The sequence below is a fragment of the Coptis chinensis genome, chromosome 2, assembly GCF_015680905.1.
Source record: "Coptis chinensis isolate HL-2020 chromosome 2, ASM1568090v1, whole genome shotgun sequence".
NCBI classification, from domain to species: Eukaryota; Viridiplantae; Streptophyta; class Magnoliopsida; order Ranunculales; family Ranunculaceae; genus Coptis; species Coptis chinensis.
Genome location: NC_141457.1, coordinates 29991532 through 30007024, shown reverse-complemented (window position 1 = coordinate 30007024; position 15493 = coordinate 29991532). Strand labels below are relative to the sequence as shown.

General features: G+C 36.6%; 2 protein-coding genes across 3 annotated transcripts; both read right to left on the bottom strand.

Moving 5' to 3' along the window:
- Window positions 1-633: 633 nt before the first annotated feature.
- On the bottom strand, window positions 634-3525 carry LOC147515718 (uncharacterized). The gene is made up of 4 exons (XM_086593026.1): window positions 3316-3525; window positions 2375-3097; window positions 1828-2093; window positions 634-1453 (listed from the first exon to the last, which is right to left on the bottom strand). The coding sequence occupies exons 1-4, from the start codon at window positions 3523-3525 to the stop codon at window positions 634-636; spliced, it is 2019 nt and encodes a 672-aa protein (XP_086449152.1).
- A 3746-nt stretch (window positions 3526-7271) lies between these two features.
- On the bottom strand, window positions 7272-12819 carry TTN5 (ADP-ribosylation factor family protein). 2 transcript variants are annotated; one of them, XM_086588553.1, is made up of 5 exons: window positions 12488-12819; window positions 12300-12410; window positions 9945-10107; window positions 8261-8341; window positions 7272-7498 (listed from the first exon to the last, which is right to left on the bottom strand). In XM_086588553.1, the coding sequence occupies exons 1-5, from the start codon at window positions 12550-12552 to the stop codon at window positions 7361-7363; spliced, it is 558 nt and encodes a 185-aa protein (XP_086444679.1). In that variant the 5' UTR covers window positions 12553-12819; the 3' UTR covers window positions 7272-7360. The 2 variants fall into 2 exon arrangements, with proteins under 2 accessions (XP_086444679.1, XP_086444680.1); XM_086588554.1 differs by lacking the exon at window positions 8261-8341 and having other exon boundaries at window positions 12488-12818.
- Between the last annotated feature and the right edge of the window lie 2674 nt (window positions 12820-15493).

Sequence of the window (15493 nt, the reverse complement as noted above, 5' to 3'; positions counted from 1 at the left end):
AAAAAAAATTCAAAAAAGAAGAAAAAACAAAACACAAACTCCAACTAGATGATCTAAAGGGAGATGAACCATTTCAATCAATTTTGGCATCTCAACTTTTTAGCATCCACAAACTTGTGTGAGTTATGATTTTTTCTATCAAAATCCAACAACCCCATAGCTCATCCCTCTTTAAGAAAATTGCGATTTTCATGTCCCAAACCATCAAACATCCATAAATTTGCTCATTTTAATTTGGTTTGTAGACCTCATAATTTAAAATTGGAATCTAATAATAGTAAAAACCAAGATGATCCTAATACGTACCTATTGTAGCTCTTCAGCTGATTAATTTTTCAGTATTCTCATTAACAACAAAAATATATATATAAGAAGAGAAGGGATGAAATTACTGATAAAAAAATATATATATATCTCGGTTGAGACGAGGAAGTGAGAGAGAAAGAGGACTTTACCTATTTCTTCGTTGTGGTTTTGACTATTTTCTCGTGAGTTATTTACTTTACTTTTATTGACACATCAGCACTCTCAGTCTTTTTTTTTTTGTTAAAATTTAATCTTTTATTAGACCAAACGTACTTTACATAATCCTAAGACATCAGAAAGAACTTGCATATTTACAACCATTGGCGGCTAATACCACCACACAGACGAGAAAGGCGGAAGGAAAGACAGGTTTCGAGCAGGTCCAGGTGAAAGGTGTACAGTTGATTGCCTTGACAAACGAAAGTTCTTTACTTGATCCACTGCATGCGATGCCAGCGCGTCTGCAGCACCATTTGCTTCCCGATAAACCCAACTGAAGTGCACTTCTTGAAAGTTACTCAGCACTATCTTAATCTGAGAAATAATTCGAGCTAGTAACCAATGACAGTGTAAGTTCTCATCCTTTAAAACCTTATATAGCAATTGAGAATCTGTTTCTACCTCCACCTTCATATATCCCGCTTCTACCACAATTTGAAGTCCATATAATAGAGCTACAAATTCCGCCTCATTGCTGGTTGCGAAGAAAATTGGTATCGAAGCTCCCATTATAAAACGACCCGCAGAATCCCTGAGAATACATCCTCCCCCTGCATGTCCTAGATTCCCAATCGAAGCCCCATTTGTATTCAGTTTAACCATGCCTTCATTGGGTGGAAACCATTTAATATAAACAAGCATTTTTTCCTTATGCTTCTGACGGAACATGACTTCCATAACCAGCTGTATGTGTTTCAAGGCTCTGCTGATGTATCGAGATGGATGCAGACGCTTACCTTGAAACCTTGTATCATTTCTCGCGATCCAAATAATCCACAAAACCCCAACAAAATAGCAGCACTGCACTTCCCCGTTTTGCATTGTCCTTATGTATTTTAATAAACTCAGTAACTGGTCCTTAAAACGGCCAACATTCATATTCATCTGATCAACGAGGCCACTAAAATTTGTTCCACACCAAATAGCTCTAGAAAAGGAACACTCAAAGAAAACATGAGTTTGACTTTCAGGAAAGCTGTCACACATGGTGCATTCTGGATAAACTTGAAAATGATGAGATGCCAAAATATCCGCTGTTGGGACGACACCTTGCAAACATTGCCATAAGAAAAATCTTTGTTTGAATGAGACTTTCATCTTCCAAACCTGTTTATAAAAATTGTTATCCCGATCCAAAATATCTGTTGCTGTAATCAACTAAATGCAACCATCATATGCAGACTTCACCGAGTATTCGCCATTATCCTCCCATTTCCAGATCAAAGTATCCTTCTCATTTGGTGTTAAAGGTATGGAAACAATTCTCTCCACATATTCTCTGAGGGCCAAAATTCATTTAACCTCTCCCAATCCCATGTATTAGTATCCATGTCAATGAAGTCAGAAACAAAGTGAAAAGGACAGTCAAGTGGTTTCTGAGTAATTTCAGGCAATTCCTCAGAATGTGGAATCCATTTTTCCTCCCATGCCTTAATAGAAATACCATTCCCCAGCTTCCAGACAGAACCCGCATTGATAATTTTTCGTGTATCACAGATCCTCTTCCACATAATTGATGAAGTAGATTTGACTTCCGCCTTCAAAAAACTGGAGTTGTGAAAGTACCTCTGTTTCATTTGATTAGCCCATAATGATGTTGGATTCAGAAGATCCCATCCTTTCTTTGCTAATAAAACATAATTTTGTAACTAGCCTCCTTGATTCCCACCCTCCATTATTCTTTTTGACATACATGCTAACTTCCACGGAAATAATGTAGTTTCCTTTGTCTCGGTGTATGGACCCCATAAAAAGATCTTCGATAATCTCCATTCGATCCAAAGATTCGTGGGAGTAAAATTGTACAGGACATCATATGAGTAGGCAGCGAAGATAAAACAGAATTTACCAGAGTGAGTCGGCCTGCCTTAGATAAACAATTAGATTTCCATCCGTCCAGTTTCCTTTGAAATCTTTCCAGAAGAGGACTAAACCTGTGAACTCTACCCTTCCCTGTTAAATTTGGTACTCCCAAGTACATTGGCAGGACAGAAGTAGACGGCATCATGAAACTTTTTCTCAAAAAGTAAACGAACCTTCTATGCAATTTGGGGTGATGAATTATTTGCGACTTGGTTCTATTGATAGTCTGACCTGAAACTTTACAATACTCCGTTAGCAGATTGTTCAAATGATGCTGCTCCTCAAATCCACACTTACCCAGGACTAAAAGATCATCAACATACATTAAGTGAGACACCGGCTGCGAAAATCTCCCCAATTTGCAACCATGTATAAGCCCTTCTCTATTCATTTTCAAGAAATTCAAAGACAGTAGCTCTAAACATAAAATAAAAAGGTAGGGCGAAAGGGGATTCTGAACATTTAGTAACACAGAGTAAGAGACATTCTGAACATAAAACATTATCTTGTTAATCCAGTCCACTGGAAACTCAAACTTGGTTAGCATCACCCTCAGAAAACTCCATTCAATTTTATCATAAGCTTTCTGCATATCAATCTTCAGAGCAAAATATTTAGCTTTTCTATTCCCATGCCCTCTTATCTTATGATAAAATTCATTTGCAAGCAAAACATTGTCATGACTACTTCTCTTGGGTAAGAAGGCAGTCTGAAAAGGACCAATAATTCTTTGCAAGATAGGTCTCAGTCGATTGACAATAATCTTAGAAATGATTATATAAACCACATGCATTTGTCAAACTGATTGGCCGAAAATGTTCCGGGAGTGAAGGATTCATGATTTTTGGAATTAAGGCAATGAATGAATGATTTAGCTGCAGGGAGAAAGAGCCCGAAAGGAAAAAAAGACTTTACTGTCGCACTTACTTGATCCCCCACCAAATTCCAGAAATGCTGGAAAAAAAATGCTTGATATCCATCCGGTCCTGGAGATTTAAAAGGCTTCATATGCTTCAGAGCCGTGACTATTTCAGCAGTAGTCACTCCTTTTAACAAGTTGGATTTTTCATCTTCCTCAAGAGATGGGGCTTGAACATTGAAAATCTGTGACATAAGATCAGGATCTGAAGTAGTCATTGTGTCTTCAAAAAATTCACTGAGCCTATCACATATCTGTCTCCTTTCAGTTAAGATGTCACCATTTCTATCTCTGATTGAGTGTATATAATTTCTTTGTCGTCGACAGTTTACCATATTATGGTAGAACCTTGTATTCTGTTCTCCAAATTGGAACCAATCTAGACAAGCTTTCTGCCCCCAATGATTTGCTTTCTGTACCAGTATATCATTATGTTCCAGTATCAATTCATTCTCCACCCTGAATAAATCTTCTGTGTCATTGTCATTCTCTATCAAACTTTCTCAGTCGATCGTGAGTTATTCATTCTACTTTTTATTGACACATCAGCACCCTCAATCGATAAAGATTGACTTCGTTAAATTTGTATTTGTTTGTACTGGGTCATGTGGGATGTGGATGTGGTGCCATAGAGATCAATCTATAACTGTTGAGATTTTGGTGACACATCGCACTTATAATTCCAGCAAACTAAGCCATCAAGTTTCCATGGTTAGTTTTTTCCGTTCTTTTTTTAATTTTTACCTTTTCTTTTCTTTCTCAACTTTACTCTTTTTTATCACTACAAAAACTCTAAAACCCAACTGTGAGTTTATAATCGCTTCCAAGTCTATTACGTAGAGAAACAAAAGTAAATGGAACAACACGCAAAAGTAAAACTTTCAAAGTCTATTATTTTGGGTGTGGGAATCTCGGCTAGTGCAACTAGGGAAAAGGTGGGAACTTTTGTTCTTGCATATGCTGCACACAAGGCTGCATCTCCAATTAGGTTCCCTTCTACAGTAGCTCTCACTCCAATAGTGGCAGGTTGGATCGGAAAGAAAAACCAAAGAGCAATAATCTGTATAGGATAAACATTTACTCATATAACCCAAAATAAATGAAGTACTATACAAAAAATTCCATTTCCATCTCCATTTTTTAGTGTGCAACAACACACAAGAACAACAACTAACTTATACCTAATTGAAGTTGTGGACATGCAATTCAATTTACATTAAAAATAATGTACTCATACCACTCTTCACAAATTACACAAAATATCTTGGGACTAAAACACATTTTCTCTCCACGTTTTGCAATGCACCAGTACACCAAAATAATGAACCCTCAAAAATTTTGTTCGCTCTTTATAAAATATCATATATTTTAATCTTCACATGAACTTCAAAATGGCAGTCCAATCTTTTCAATATTTATAGCTTCCTTTGCACAAGAATCCTCAACTCATCGTTGTATAGTCTGTGAAATTCAACTTCTTGCCTAGTAATAATGCTGGCTTTCCCGTATTAAATATCCCCTAGATGTTGATTCAATAAAAAGAGTTAAGTGAACGATATTAATTTACACTATAAATTGTTAACTTGTTACCTTGTTAAACTCAAACCCAACGGTACCAGGAAATGATTGCATATTGTTATGAATCAATGGATGTGGCATACTGTTAAGAATTGATGGCTGCATACTTGCAGTGTCCCCATCGTTAGTTGAACAAACTTTAAAACCAGTAGGTGGACGAGACTCGAAGCCATTAAATCTAGGATCCTATATAAAACCAAATAGTATTAACTGAAAAATGAGAGGACCCAAGTACGAAGACTTGAGATTGTAATATCAAAACAATTAATTACCCGTTGTAGCAATTGTGTAAAGGTTGGATATGAGGCGTCACCAATTTCTAAAGCATGAGCGCTAGAACCCTGTAAAAAAATCAGTAGTACCACTAAGACGATCAAAATAACTCAAGTATCAACAATTCAAATTAGAAAAAGTCTAGCATTGGCCATTGCCCATTGAGTCACCTGTTGTAGGCTTGTAGCAATTGAGTAAAAATCGGGTAGGAAGTATCCCCAGTATTTACTGGATAGACTTCAAATCCCATGAATTGGTTATTAGCTTCGAAGCTGTGTGGAATGTGAGGCATGTTGTGGTCTAAAATAGGAACATGGCGAGCATCTAAGCCATGTGGAAAGCCAATCACATTGTGGTGCAAACCAAGAATATGGTTAGCTTTGAATCCATGTGGAACGTAAGGCATATTATCGTTCTCGACACATTCAAGATTTCTCGAGAAAATTTCTGGTGCATTGCTTACATCCTTGACTAGTAACGTTTTTGCATCTCCTGAAATCAAATAGTAACTCTATTTAACTTGCATGAGAATATAAGCCCATCAATGGACAAGAATAATTAATTAAACAACCTTTTCTCGTACTAGTTTGCTTCTTTTTAGGTGGTACTTCAAGACACTTCTTTAGTCTATTTTTTGGTCGACCTTTCTCACATCCTTCTGCAATAGTCAAATGCTCTTCAACCAATCGGGTTGAATCCTTTGATCTCATAGTATTTGTTGAGGTATCTTGACTAGCTTTTAATTCTTTTTATAACAGATACAATTTTTTCAAAGCATCCTCCAATACATCTTCACTAACTGAGCCCTTGACAACACAATTAATAGCCATATGACAAAGTTCATTGTACCTCAAAGATATGTCTGCATTGCAATCAGCATGAATTGAGTTTCCACTTCTGCCTATGACAAAGCCACTTTTAGAATCTTTTGTCCACCTCTTCAAAATATATTGGATTGAGATCTCATGAATATTCCAATGATAAAACACCTTGATAATATGGCAACAAATGATTCCAGCAAATTCAAACGTCTTGCAGCCTACATACAACATGACAATTTAATCGATCAAATTGAACAATACGGTTTCTCCTCTCCTCTTGGATAACTTTGTACTCATATACCCTATCATTTACAATTACGAGAGATTGATCTCTATACCCGGTTATAGAGGAACCGGACTCTTATGGAACGTTTTGAAACGAAATGTACTGATCTACAGACTTTTTCTTTTACACAGCGAACTAGGTGAAAAACTAGGCCTTTACAAACGTACCCATATGAATTACACAGCGAACTAGGTGAAAAGCTAGGCCTTTACAAACGGCAAGTTCATTGGCTCAACCATTACTAGTTCTAGACATCCGATTAAACTTAAAACTAGAGCACCTACTTTTTGCTGGAGAACCAAGAGTCTTGCCAAAATATGTCATTAAGTTACACACAAGAGACTCGCACCAAACTTCCGGTGGTTGCAAACTATCACATAGTAGGGAAATTAAGCAAGCCAAAAAACCACCCAAGCTTACTTCAATCATGTAGTCGTTTCAATGCTTTGTTTCTGCAGATAAAGAGGCAGAAACCAGCAACCATGTCCTCTAAACTGATAGTGCTTAAATGATTTCACAGTATTGCGTGATCCTTTCAAGCAAACTCAACAAAAGTTGGGCAAGCAAAGTTTCAGTCCACGGAGTCCTTAAAAGAAGCCACCACCTGCTTTGCCATCAGATCACGAATTTTGTTCTTGTTAAGAGCACCGGAGAAAACATTGTGCACAGTAAACAATGTTACGACGGAATTTTGTTAAAATGGGTCTTTAAAAGTACCGAAAATTCTATATGAACAAACCCTCTTGAACAAACTGACATGGCAAGTATCATGTACCTTACTTAGCTACAACACTCCTCAAGTTGCAAAACAGTTCAAAAAAAACAAAAACAAAAACAATTGGATCCCTTCTTTGTGGCGCGTAACCCCCATTCTCTCTCTCTCTACCTTCAACCCTCTATCTTCATCCATCCATGTGCATCTCCAAAGCTTAAAAATTCAAACTCTGTATCAACTATTAAAAAACATAACATTACTATTGCAAAACATATAAGTATACTCAACATCTAAAAAATTGAATGTTTCTTTAACAATTGAGTACAAGTTCAATAGACAGGAATTGCAAACATCCAAAATGCAATCTTTTACATCAACAGTTAGTCAAGGACATAAATGCGGGAGGCAATGTCTTGAACCAACCAATCGAATCCCTCCATCAGTCCTTCTCCAGTGTAGGCACTGCAGCCAACAATTTCCCAGTGCCGTGTTTTGTCCATAGCATCTAAATTGAGAACCTGCGGAGAGTTCAAAACTCAGCTTAGCCCTACTGAGAAATTGAATTTGCTCACTTCAAAATATGCAAATACAATGCAGAGAGAATTTTTAACAAAGTAGATACCACCATCGTCATAAGGTTTTAAATAAGATAAAGCAATTACAATGATTCACCATCCAAAAGTTCAGCCCAACTGTTACTACAATCCTATTCATGGTTCCAAGAAAAAACCAGCAAAGTGGTTAATTGATACCGTCAAGTAGGACCATGTGCCAACTTTATGTACATTGATGTAAAATTTATGGTGTGGTTGATGGTCCAATTGATGGTAGAATAATGCTGAAAGTTCTACTATCTTAAAGAAAACTTGCAGCTAAATCAACCACATCTGAAGGTGTGATTTTCAAACAAAAAAAAAATGCTCATAACCTTGATCTAAGAATAGATTCTACTGTGTAGGTAGAGGGAACGAGCTTTATTTTGAAAGGGTACCCTGACGTTACTTCAGTCATTTAACCTAAAGAAACCAAGAATTATATCCTTTAATTATGCATTTAATGAGGACTTCATATACAGCACAGACTAACAGTCATTTTAGTCATATAACAAACTATAAACTTCACTTAATGTAAACAGAGGTCAGATTAAAAGGATATTTTATTTTATTTTATTTTTCATTCTTTCATCTTTCTGGCAAGGAATTGGAGCATAAAGCTGACAAGGTTCAATCAAGAACATATTAAACAATACAGAACCTAAAAATATCAGCATGTATCCTTACTCTAGCTATTTCAGCTGGTTTTAGAGCACCGTTTATGTCCTGCTTATTTGCAAGTATTAGTAAGGATGCTCCGGATAGTCTCTGTCAATAGCACAGACATGTAAAACCAGTTACTGAAGTTGGTCTCATCTAAAGCACAATAACAGCATATACTTTGAAGAAAGTGAAATTAAAGCTATGTAAAGTATTAGTTTGTAGAATAGTTATCCTTGTTCAAATGAATAAAAAGAGAAAACAACTAAGTTACATTGACACAGACACATGTGTCCATATCCGACACGGAACGGAGTGTCTGACATGGAGAAATATCAAAACTGACATATATCACACACAATATGTGTCCGTGTGTCTCCAACACAGACACAGACACAGACACAAGGATACGTATCCAACACAAATTATTTTTGAAATATGCCGTGTCCATGTAACATAGGAAAACAACAATACAGAACTGTAACCTACTAGGACAGAGGTTCGGTAATAATGAACCATGCAATAAGGGTTCGGGGGACATATACATTTCAAGTGAAGAACTTTCAGCATGACTTCATGTTTAATCTTCATCATTTTACCTTTTTTTTACTTTTTAATTTATTTGATTTTAGTCTGCATGTACTCCTATCATGGGTCTCAATTCTGAAGTCTTTTGTTTTTACCAAAATCAACTGACAAATGGCAATATGTGGAGCAGCCCGGGGATCTATATTTTAATTATGTTACATGGACACGCCGTATTTTTAAAATAATCTGTGTCGGATACGTGTCCATGTGTCCGTGTCGGACACGACACACGCACATATTGTACATGATATACTTAATTTTTGGTATTTTTCCATGTCAGACACTTCGTATCCGTGTCGGATGCGGACATGCGTATCCATGTCAATGTAACTTAGTATTTTATGATGCAAGGCTTCAAATGGCCGATATCAGACTATATGTCTAAACTGTGACCTTCTTTGAAGATGACACCTCAAACTGTAATGATCTAATATAAATTAAGTCATGTTTCTTGGTTTTGATAAATCAGCATCTTATCCATTAATTTTTTGATAAATTAAGACAAGATATATAACTTCCTATCCGACACTCAGAATGTAATGATTCTTCTCTTTTTATCTAACAATGATGTTTATAGATTTGTTCCTACCTATTCTTTCGGCATTTCTTGACGGGATGACGAAATCACTCATTGTAACATAGTTCTTCTATAATCTGCTCTATCTTAACAATTACTTAAGCACTAAATGCAACGGAATTCCCTGTCAAGTACGTGTCATCCTATCTATTTTTCAAGGTAAGATTCTCAGATCCACTTAACTAAGCAATTCTTTGTTAGCGAAAGAAGAGAGAGAGAGAGCAATGCATGCATTTAAGAGAAGCATGCACCTACAGTTCAAATAACACCTCTACTATACTCAAGTTGGAATATGCATTTAACTTACATTTTCTTTTTTGCTAAAGGGTAATTGTATTAATAGCAAAAAAGAAATTACATTTACTTTGTGTGAGAGCCTTGAGTAGGTAGAGTGTTGATTCTCTACTTTGTACAAAGGTAGGTCTACTGTTCCACCAATGTTCATGTCCATTTGCTAGGGTCGGACCTCTTTGTACACAATATTATGGAATACAGGAAAACAATATTGATGACGATCTAATAAAAAAGTAGGTAAAGAGGCAATACCTCTTCCTTCAAAAGATTATTTAACTCCAATTTGCAATCGATCAACCTTCTAATGTCGGAACTGTCAACGACCCACACCAAACCATCTGTTTCTTCAAAGTAATTTCTCCAATAAGACCTAATTGTCTTTTGGCCACCAACATCCCATATATTAAGCATATACCTGGTGAGATGGCATAAAATGAAATACCATGGTGGTATAGTTAATGTCATCATCACGAATCCCAGTTAAATGAGTAAGTAAAATGGGTCCAACTTCTCCAAAGTCTATCTATTAAGGGCTACGTTGGTCATGGCATTATTTTTACAACTTTCAGCTATTTTACTTTATCTTTCTTGTTTTGACTTTTTTTTTTCAAATCTACTATAAAACCTAAATTATCTATCAAAAAAATAAAAACAAACTAAAAATATGTTCTTAATATCGTGAAAGGAGAAAAGTATGAAAGAGAGTCCTTCCGTCGAGGTGGAATTGGTGTTAGCAGTGATTCACAGTGGAATGGTGGAAGGACCCAAAGGAAACAGACTTAACAACCGATTTCAATGGAACTGTATGCAGGTACTAGGCACCTCCTTACATATATTGAATACACAACTATTTAAATGGCCTAGACTTGGTCCATCGTAGGGGTTTGGCATTTGTATCCAGTTATATGCATCTTTGTATATCCAAATATACAAGATCTGAAGATCATGACCTAAAAACATGATTCCAAATTCAAGTAACTCATTATGAAAATATAAAATGGCGTGAACGAAAAGAAATGAGATATACTCTGCTAGGGATAGTTCATAAAACTGCACGGTAACAGATCCATGACTCTATGAGGCGTATCATTGCTGCCTTGAAAGAAGCCTTACAGATGATATCACCTCAAGACTAAATCATGCCGTCACTAAAATCTTTTTATTCCAAATGCATGGGGATAGGCTGATAGAAAAATTAATCTCCATCCATTATCAAACGATATCCAAAGCCGTACCTTTTGATATGGCTTGGAAAATCTTAGTCCCATCACCTCATTCCATGTCATCTTCGGCTACTTCTTGATCCTTTAAGATGCTCTATCACGCATTTGAATCAACTCTCCAACAGCAGTTGAGCAAGTCCCACAGCTTCTGGTTTCCAAATCCTATATGAGGATACCTATAAATCCCTGCTAGGTGGAGCAGTATTATCCCCCTGAATCAAATGAACATTTGTCCACTGCATTAGTATGTTCCCCCTATCCACAAGCCTTGAGTCTGTCACAATCTTGTCCTGTATCCAGTCCAACAGGATATTAGTTCTCAAGCCATTTCTTGTATTCCGTCCACTGCTAATATCAAACACTTCCCCTTTACCTAAACTCTCAAAGCATGTTATTACACGGCAGAACTACCTTACCATGAGCCCAACTGACATCTATGAAGCAAAGACACTGACACCTGACACGGATACGACTTGACACGGACACGTGGATACAGCATCTTTTTAAATATTTGGATACGGATAATCCTCGAATTTCTTCATTGTCGAGTTTATAAAAGTGAGTGATGAGAAAGATGTTTTAAACTAGTTAATGAAACCTTCTCACCTGTTGGTTCTGATTCCTTATAATTCTTCTTATAAGTTAAAAAGACAAAACAAAAATCACATATAGCGCCAAGTGCATATCACAGGCGTATCTATGGTGTGTCCCCAACGTATCCCCAGAGTATCAGAAATTCTAAAATATGTTTAATATAGAGGATACTCCAAATAGAGTGTTGGACACGTGTAGGAGGCAAATCAGAGAGTATTGGTGTCGAACACGGATACTTCACCTCTGGAGAAGTATATGTGCTTCATAGACTGACATTCCTCCTCTAGTTAACCACACCAGTAGGAGAACTGTCAGAGGCAAGCCTGAGGGGCAACTGGCATGGTGTAGGTTTCTCAACTATCGCCTTGGGCAGCTTTAGGAACGCCTATGAAAGCGACCCACAACTAGTGTCAACAAAAATGGTCGGCTTTGACAATATAGATTCTCCCAAACACCCAATGACCCAAAGCAGATCCCATCTCTTCTAAAAGATTCTCCTTTATTAAAATACCTCTTTGAATGTGATTCATTCCCATGTTTAAGATTGTTTTCAGCTCTCAATTAGCTTCACCTATGTCAATCTCTCTACTTCCTTAAAGCCTAACAATACTACTACGTCGGTTCATGAGTTCATCTATACATGTCGTCATACATTACCAATCTAAACAAACCTAACCCAGCATTAGAAAAAAAAGGCACACCTAATAAACATTTCTTGACAGAATGAGGCATAAAAATTATTTAACCTAAAAGGGCAAAAGAAAATGAGATGAAGGAAGAAGAAACTTACTCTTGGTAGTTAATCGTTCTGATATTGAAACCCAAAGTAGGACTAATTACACTTGTATCCTCTCCATTAATCCGCAATACAATTGTTGTCTTTCCAGAATTATCAAGTCCCCTGTGATTACAGTAAAGCAATTAAAAATCATATATTTATATATAAGAAGAGCAACTAAATAAATAATTGGAACTTACACCATAAGAATTCTCATTTCTTTCTCCTTCTTTTTGATCTTTCTAATAATACTTAGAAGCCCCATCTCGGGCTCTCTCTACTCTATATTAGATTGCCGTACTTCCCGGAAGATCTTTATGAAGAATTAAACAGAACCGATGTAACTTGGACCACGGGCCATATTGTTTGTGATAACATTTGCAGTCTGGGTTCCGGGCCTCCAACCCAACTTATAACGGCCGTTGAAGACTTTATGGGCATGTTCGTGGAGTAAGATTACACTTTAAATCTCGGATTTTGGGTTTAATCTCCCTGGTTGATACATAACCAGCATAAAAACCCCCTCTAACCGAACACATGCATAAAACCTCCCTATTATTTAAAACATAACATTAAAGCCAAAACAGACCAAAATACCCCTGTAAAAACCGGGCTGACGTCATCAATCTTTACTTATAATTTCGACTTAAGGACAAACCGGGCTGACGTCATCCTATGTAAATTTGTATTTACATATGACAATATAAAATTACACAGTCTTCTTAACCTATTTAAATTTAAATTTTCATATGAAATTTTTTTTCATAAGAAAGTTTAAATTTATATTTACATATGAAAATTCATATTTACATAACCCGTCACTCACTTGTCGATGTCGGAAAAAAATGTCTATGAAATTCCATATTTGCATATGTAAATTTGTATGCACATATGTAACTTCATATTTGCATATGTAAATTCATATTTCCATAACCCGTCGGCTAGTTAGAACTCAAATGTCAAAAAACGCCTATAAAAATTCAAAGGATCAGAAATATAGTTTTACAAAATGTGTCTATATAACATCAAAATGAGCAATCAATGGAGCAAATACCACCAAGGCCACCGACGACGAGAAAGAGGAGCTTGAACAGTGTTCTACAAAGAGGTAGAATTTCGTGGTTCCTATTTAAACCATAATCGCTAATTCCCCAATTGAAGGAGACTCTTTTCTTTCTTTTGTTTATCCCGAATTTCCAAAGACTTCGGGCTCCTTGACCACATCCCCGACTACTATAGCCTTCATCAATGTTCACACCGGGCGCTTCTGAACATGTAAGTTACGAAATCTTTTTTCTTCCGATTCACCTACAACCGAAGTATCAGTCATCCATTCTTAATTTCTCTCTCTCTCTCTTCATTAGCGTAAAAAGAGATAACATTGGTTACATTTTCTATTTATGGAGTCCGAATCTCTTCTTTAACAAAGGTATCCACATGAGCAAGAACTGTCTCGGATCACAACTCGTCACTTTCGGAGATCTTCTCTCTAGACTCAATCCCTTCGAAAAGAGACAATATCATCGAACCAACATTGTCGCATCCAAGAATTCGCAAGTATAGCCGGCTTCTCTTCTAATTCCTTATGTCAAGGATGTAATTCATGGGCGTGTTATCACCAAGTAACTATCTATGTGTCTTAACTTTGAACGCACTAGTTTGGTTCATAACAAGATCGCCATTCTGGTCACCATATCCTTCCTAGGATGAAGCTTAATTGGAAGACCCATAGCGGATAAGGCATCGGTTCACGTCTTTATAGCTTCATTAGGAATCAACTCGTCCACTTGTAATTTATTATCAAATGATGAAGGATCAACATCATCTCAATTGCGTGCAAAATCGACTCCGTGACAAGCACGCGGTCCAAAATCGAAAGGGATGTAGGTATATGGTGGTGCTAATTTTGAAGGATTCCCAAAGCGGGATGGATCAAATTTCTCTGGTTCTTCAAATATTTTCTCATCCATGTGTGTAGCACATGCAATCCAAAAATACCGTGATAAATTCTTAGTCAGATTTCCACGGGATTACAAACTGAAGTTAATTATCCTCTCATTGGTAAAATTTGCGTCTTTGGTACTCAATCTTCTAATGGGAGTTTTTTGTGGTGATTGAAAGAGCACTACAAATAGGGGAAAAATGCAAGCCTACAACGACAACAGGGTGAGAAGAATTGCATACCTGGTTGCTTCCATTTCTAGTTGCTTGGCAACAACAACATACACACTTAATATTTAGAGATCTCTAATATTTCTGTACTTACAGATATTGCTGAAATAGTGCTTGTGTATATGCTACATTGCTACTCATTCACTCATTCATGGACACGTACCTGCCATCCTTTTGTAATATCAAAACCACCAAAGCTGGTATCTTTAGTAGTTCTCTTAAAATTCCCAAATACTGGAGGAGTCACTCTCATGAGCTCCTGGGCCACTCTCCATGTATACTTCATCTTCTGTACATCACTCCACCTAAGCATTCCATCCTTTCCTTCCTTTGTCTTAGAGATTTCTGTTTGCTCTATAGAATGTAACGATGTAGCACTTCAACTAATCATTACATTAGAACAAACATTCTTAAATTAAATAATACTAAGATCATAATGACTATGTCTAATATGAGTGTTAGTACTGCATCCATATTGTTACTGTATGTGCATTACAGGTCAGAAGTTCTTATATATATAGTCATAGTGTTGATCAAATGTCAGTCACCATCAAGTGAAGAAATGGATTTCCCAAATATTTTTGCTGTTATTGACTATGAGTACATTATAGTAATAGTACTGAAATTGGCAATTGTGACTAACCTTCAAGTACTGCCTCGTAAACATAAGTATCTCTAGCAAGGTGTCTTAGAAGGAGACTCAAAACAATTGCACTTGTGTCATGACTGGCAATGATCATTGAGACGATGTTATCAATCATCTCATCTTTTGTTAAAGATTGATCTTCTTCATCTTTCAAATTAAGAAAACTTGAGATAACATCTTCACGGTACCTCTTTCCCTCTTCCATTTCTTTCTTTCTTCTCTCTACAAGTTTAGTGATCACAAAGTTATCCCGTCTCTTGCCCGGCATGCTTGTCGGAAAATGGTTCCTGGAAAATCTATTGAATCGCCCAAGCTCCTTTAAAAGCGCGATTGTAAAATCTTCAAGCAATGCATCTTTCTCCTTACCTTCTGGTAATCCGAAAAGCAA

Bases quoted from the DNA above. Each gene is read 5' to 3' on its own strand.
- TTN5 (XM_086588553.1), bottom strand. From the start codon at position 12,552: ATGGGGCTTCTAAGTATTATTAGAAAGATCAAAAAGAAGGAGAAAGAA. The intron at 12,411-12,487 runs GTAAGTTCCAAT...CTGTAATCACAG, and splicing joins GAAATGAGAATTCTTATGGT to GGGACTTGATAATTCTGGAA. The intron at 7,499-8,260 runs GTAAGGATACAT...AACTCTCCGCAG, and splicing joins AACCAGCTGAAATAGCTAGA to GTTCTCAATTTAGATGCTAT.
- LOC147515718 (XM_086593026.1), bottom strand. From the start codon at position 3,525: ATGACTACTTCAGATCCTGATCTTATGTCACAGATTTTCAATGTTCAA. The intron at 3,098-3,315 runs GTAAGTGCGACA...GGTCCTTTTCAG, and splicing joins GGAATTTGGTGGGGGATCAA to ACTGCCTTCTTACCCAAGAG. The intron at 2,094-2,374 runs GTAAATTCTGTT...CAAATGAAACAG, and splicing joins AGGCAGGCCGACTCACTCTG to AGGTACTTTCACAACTCCAG.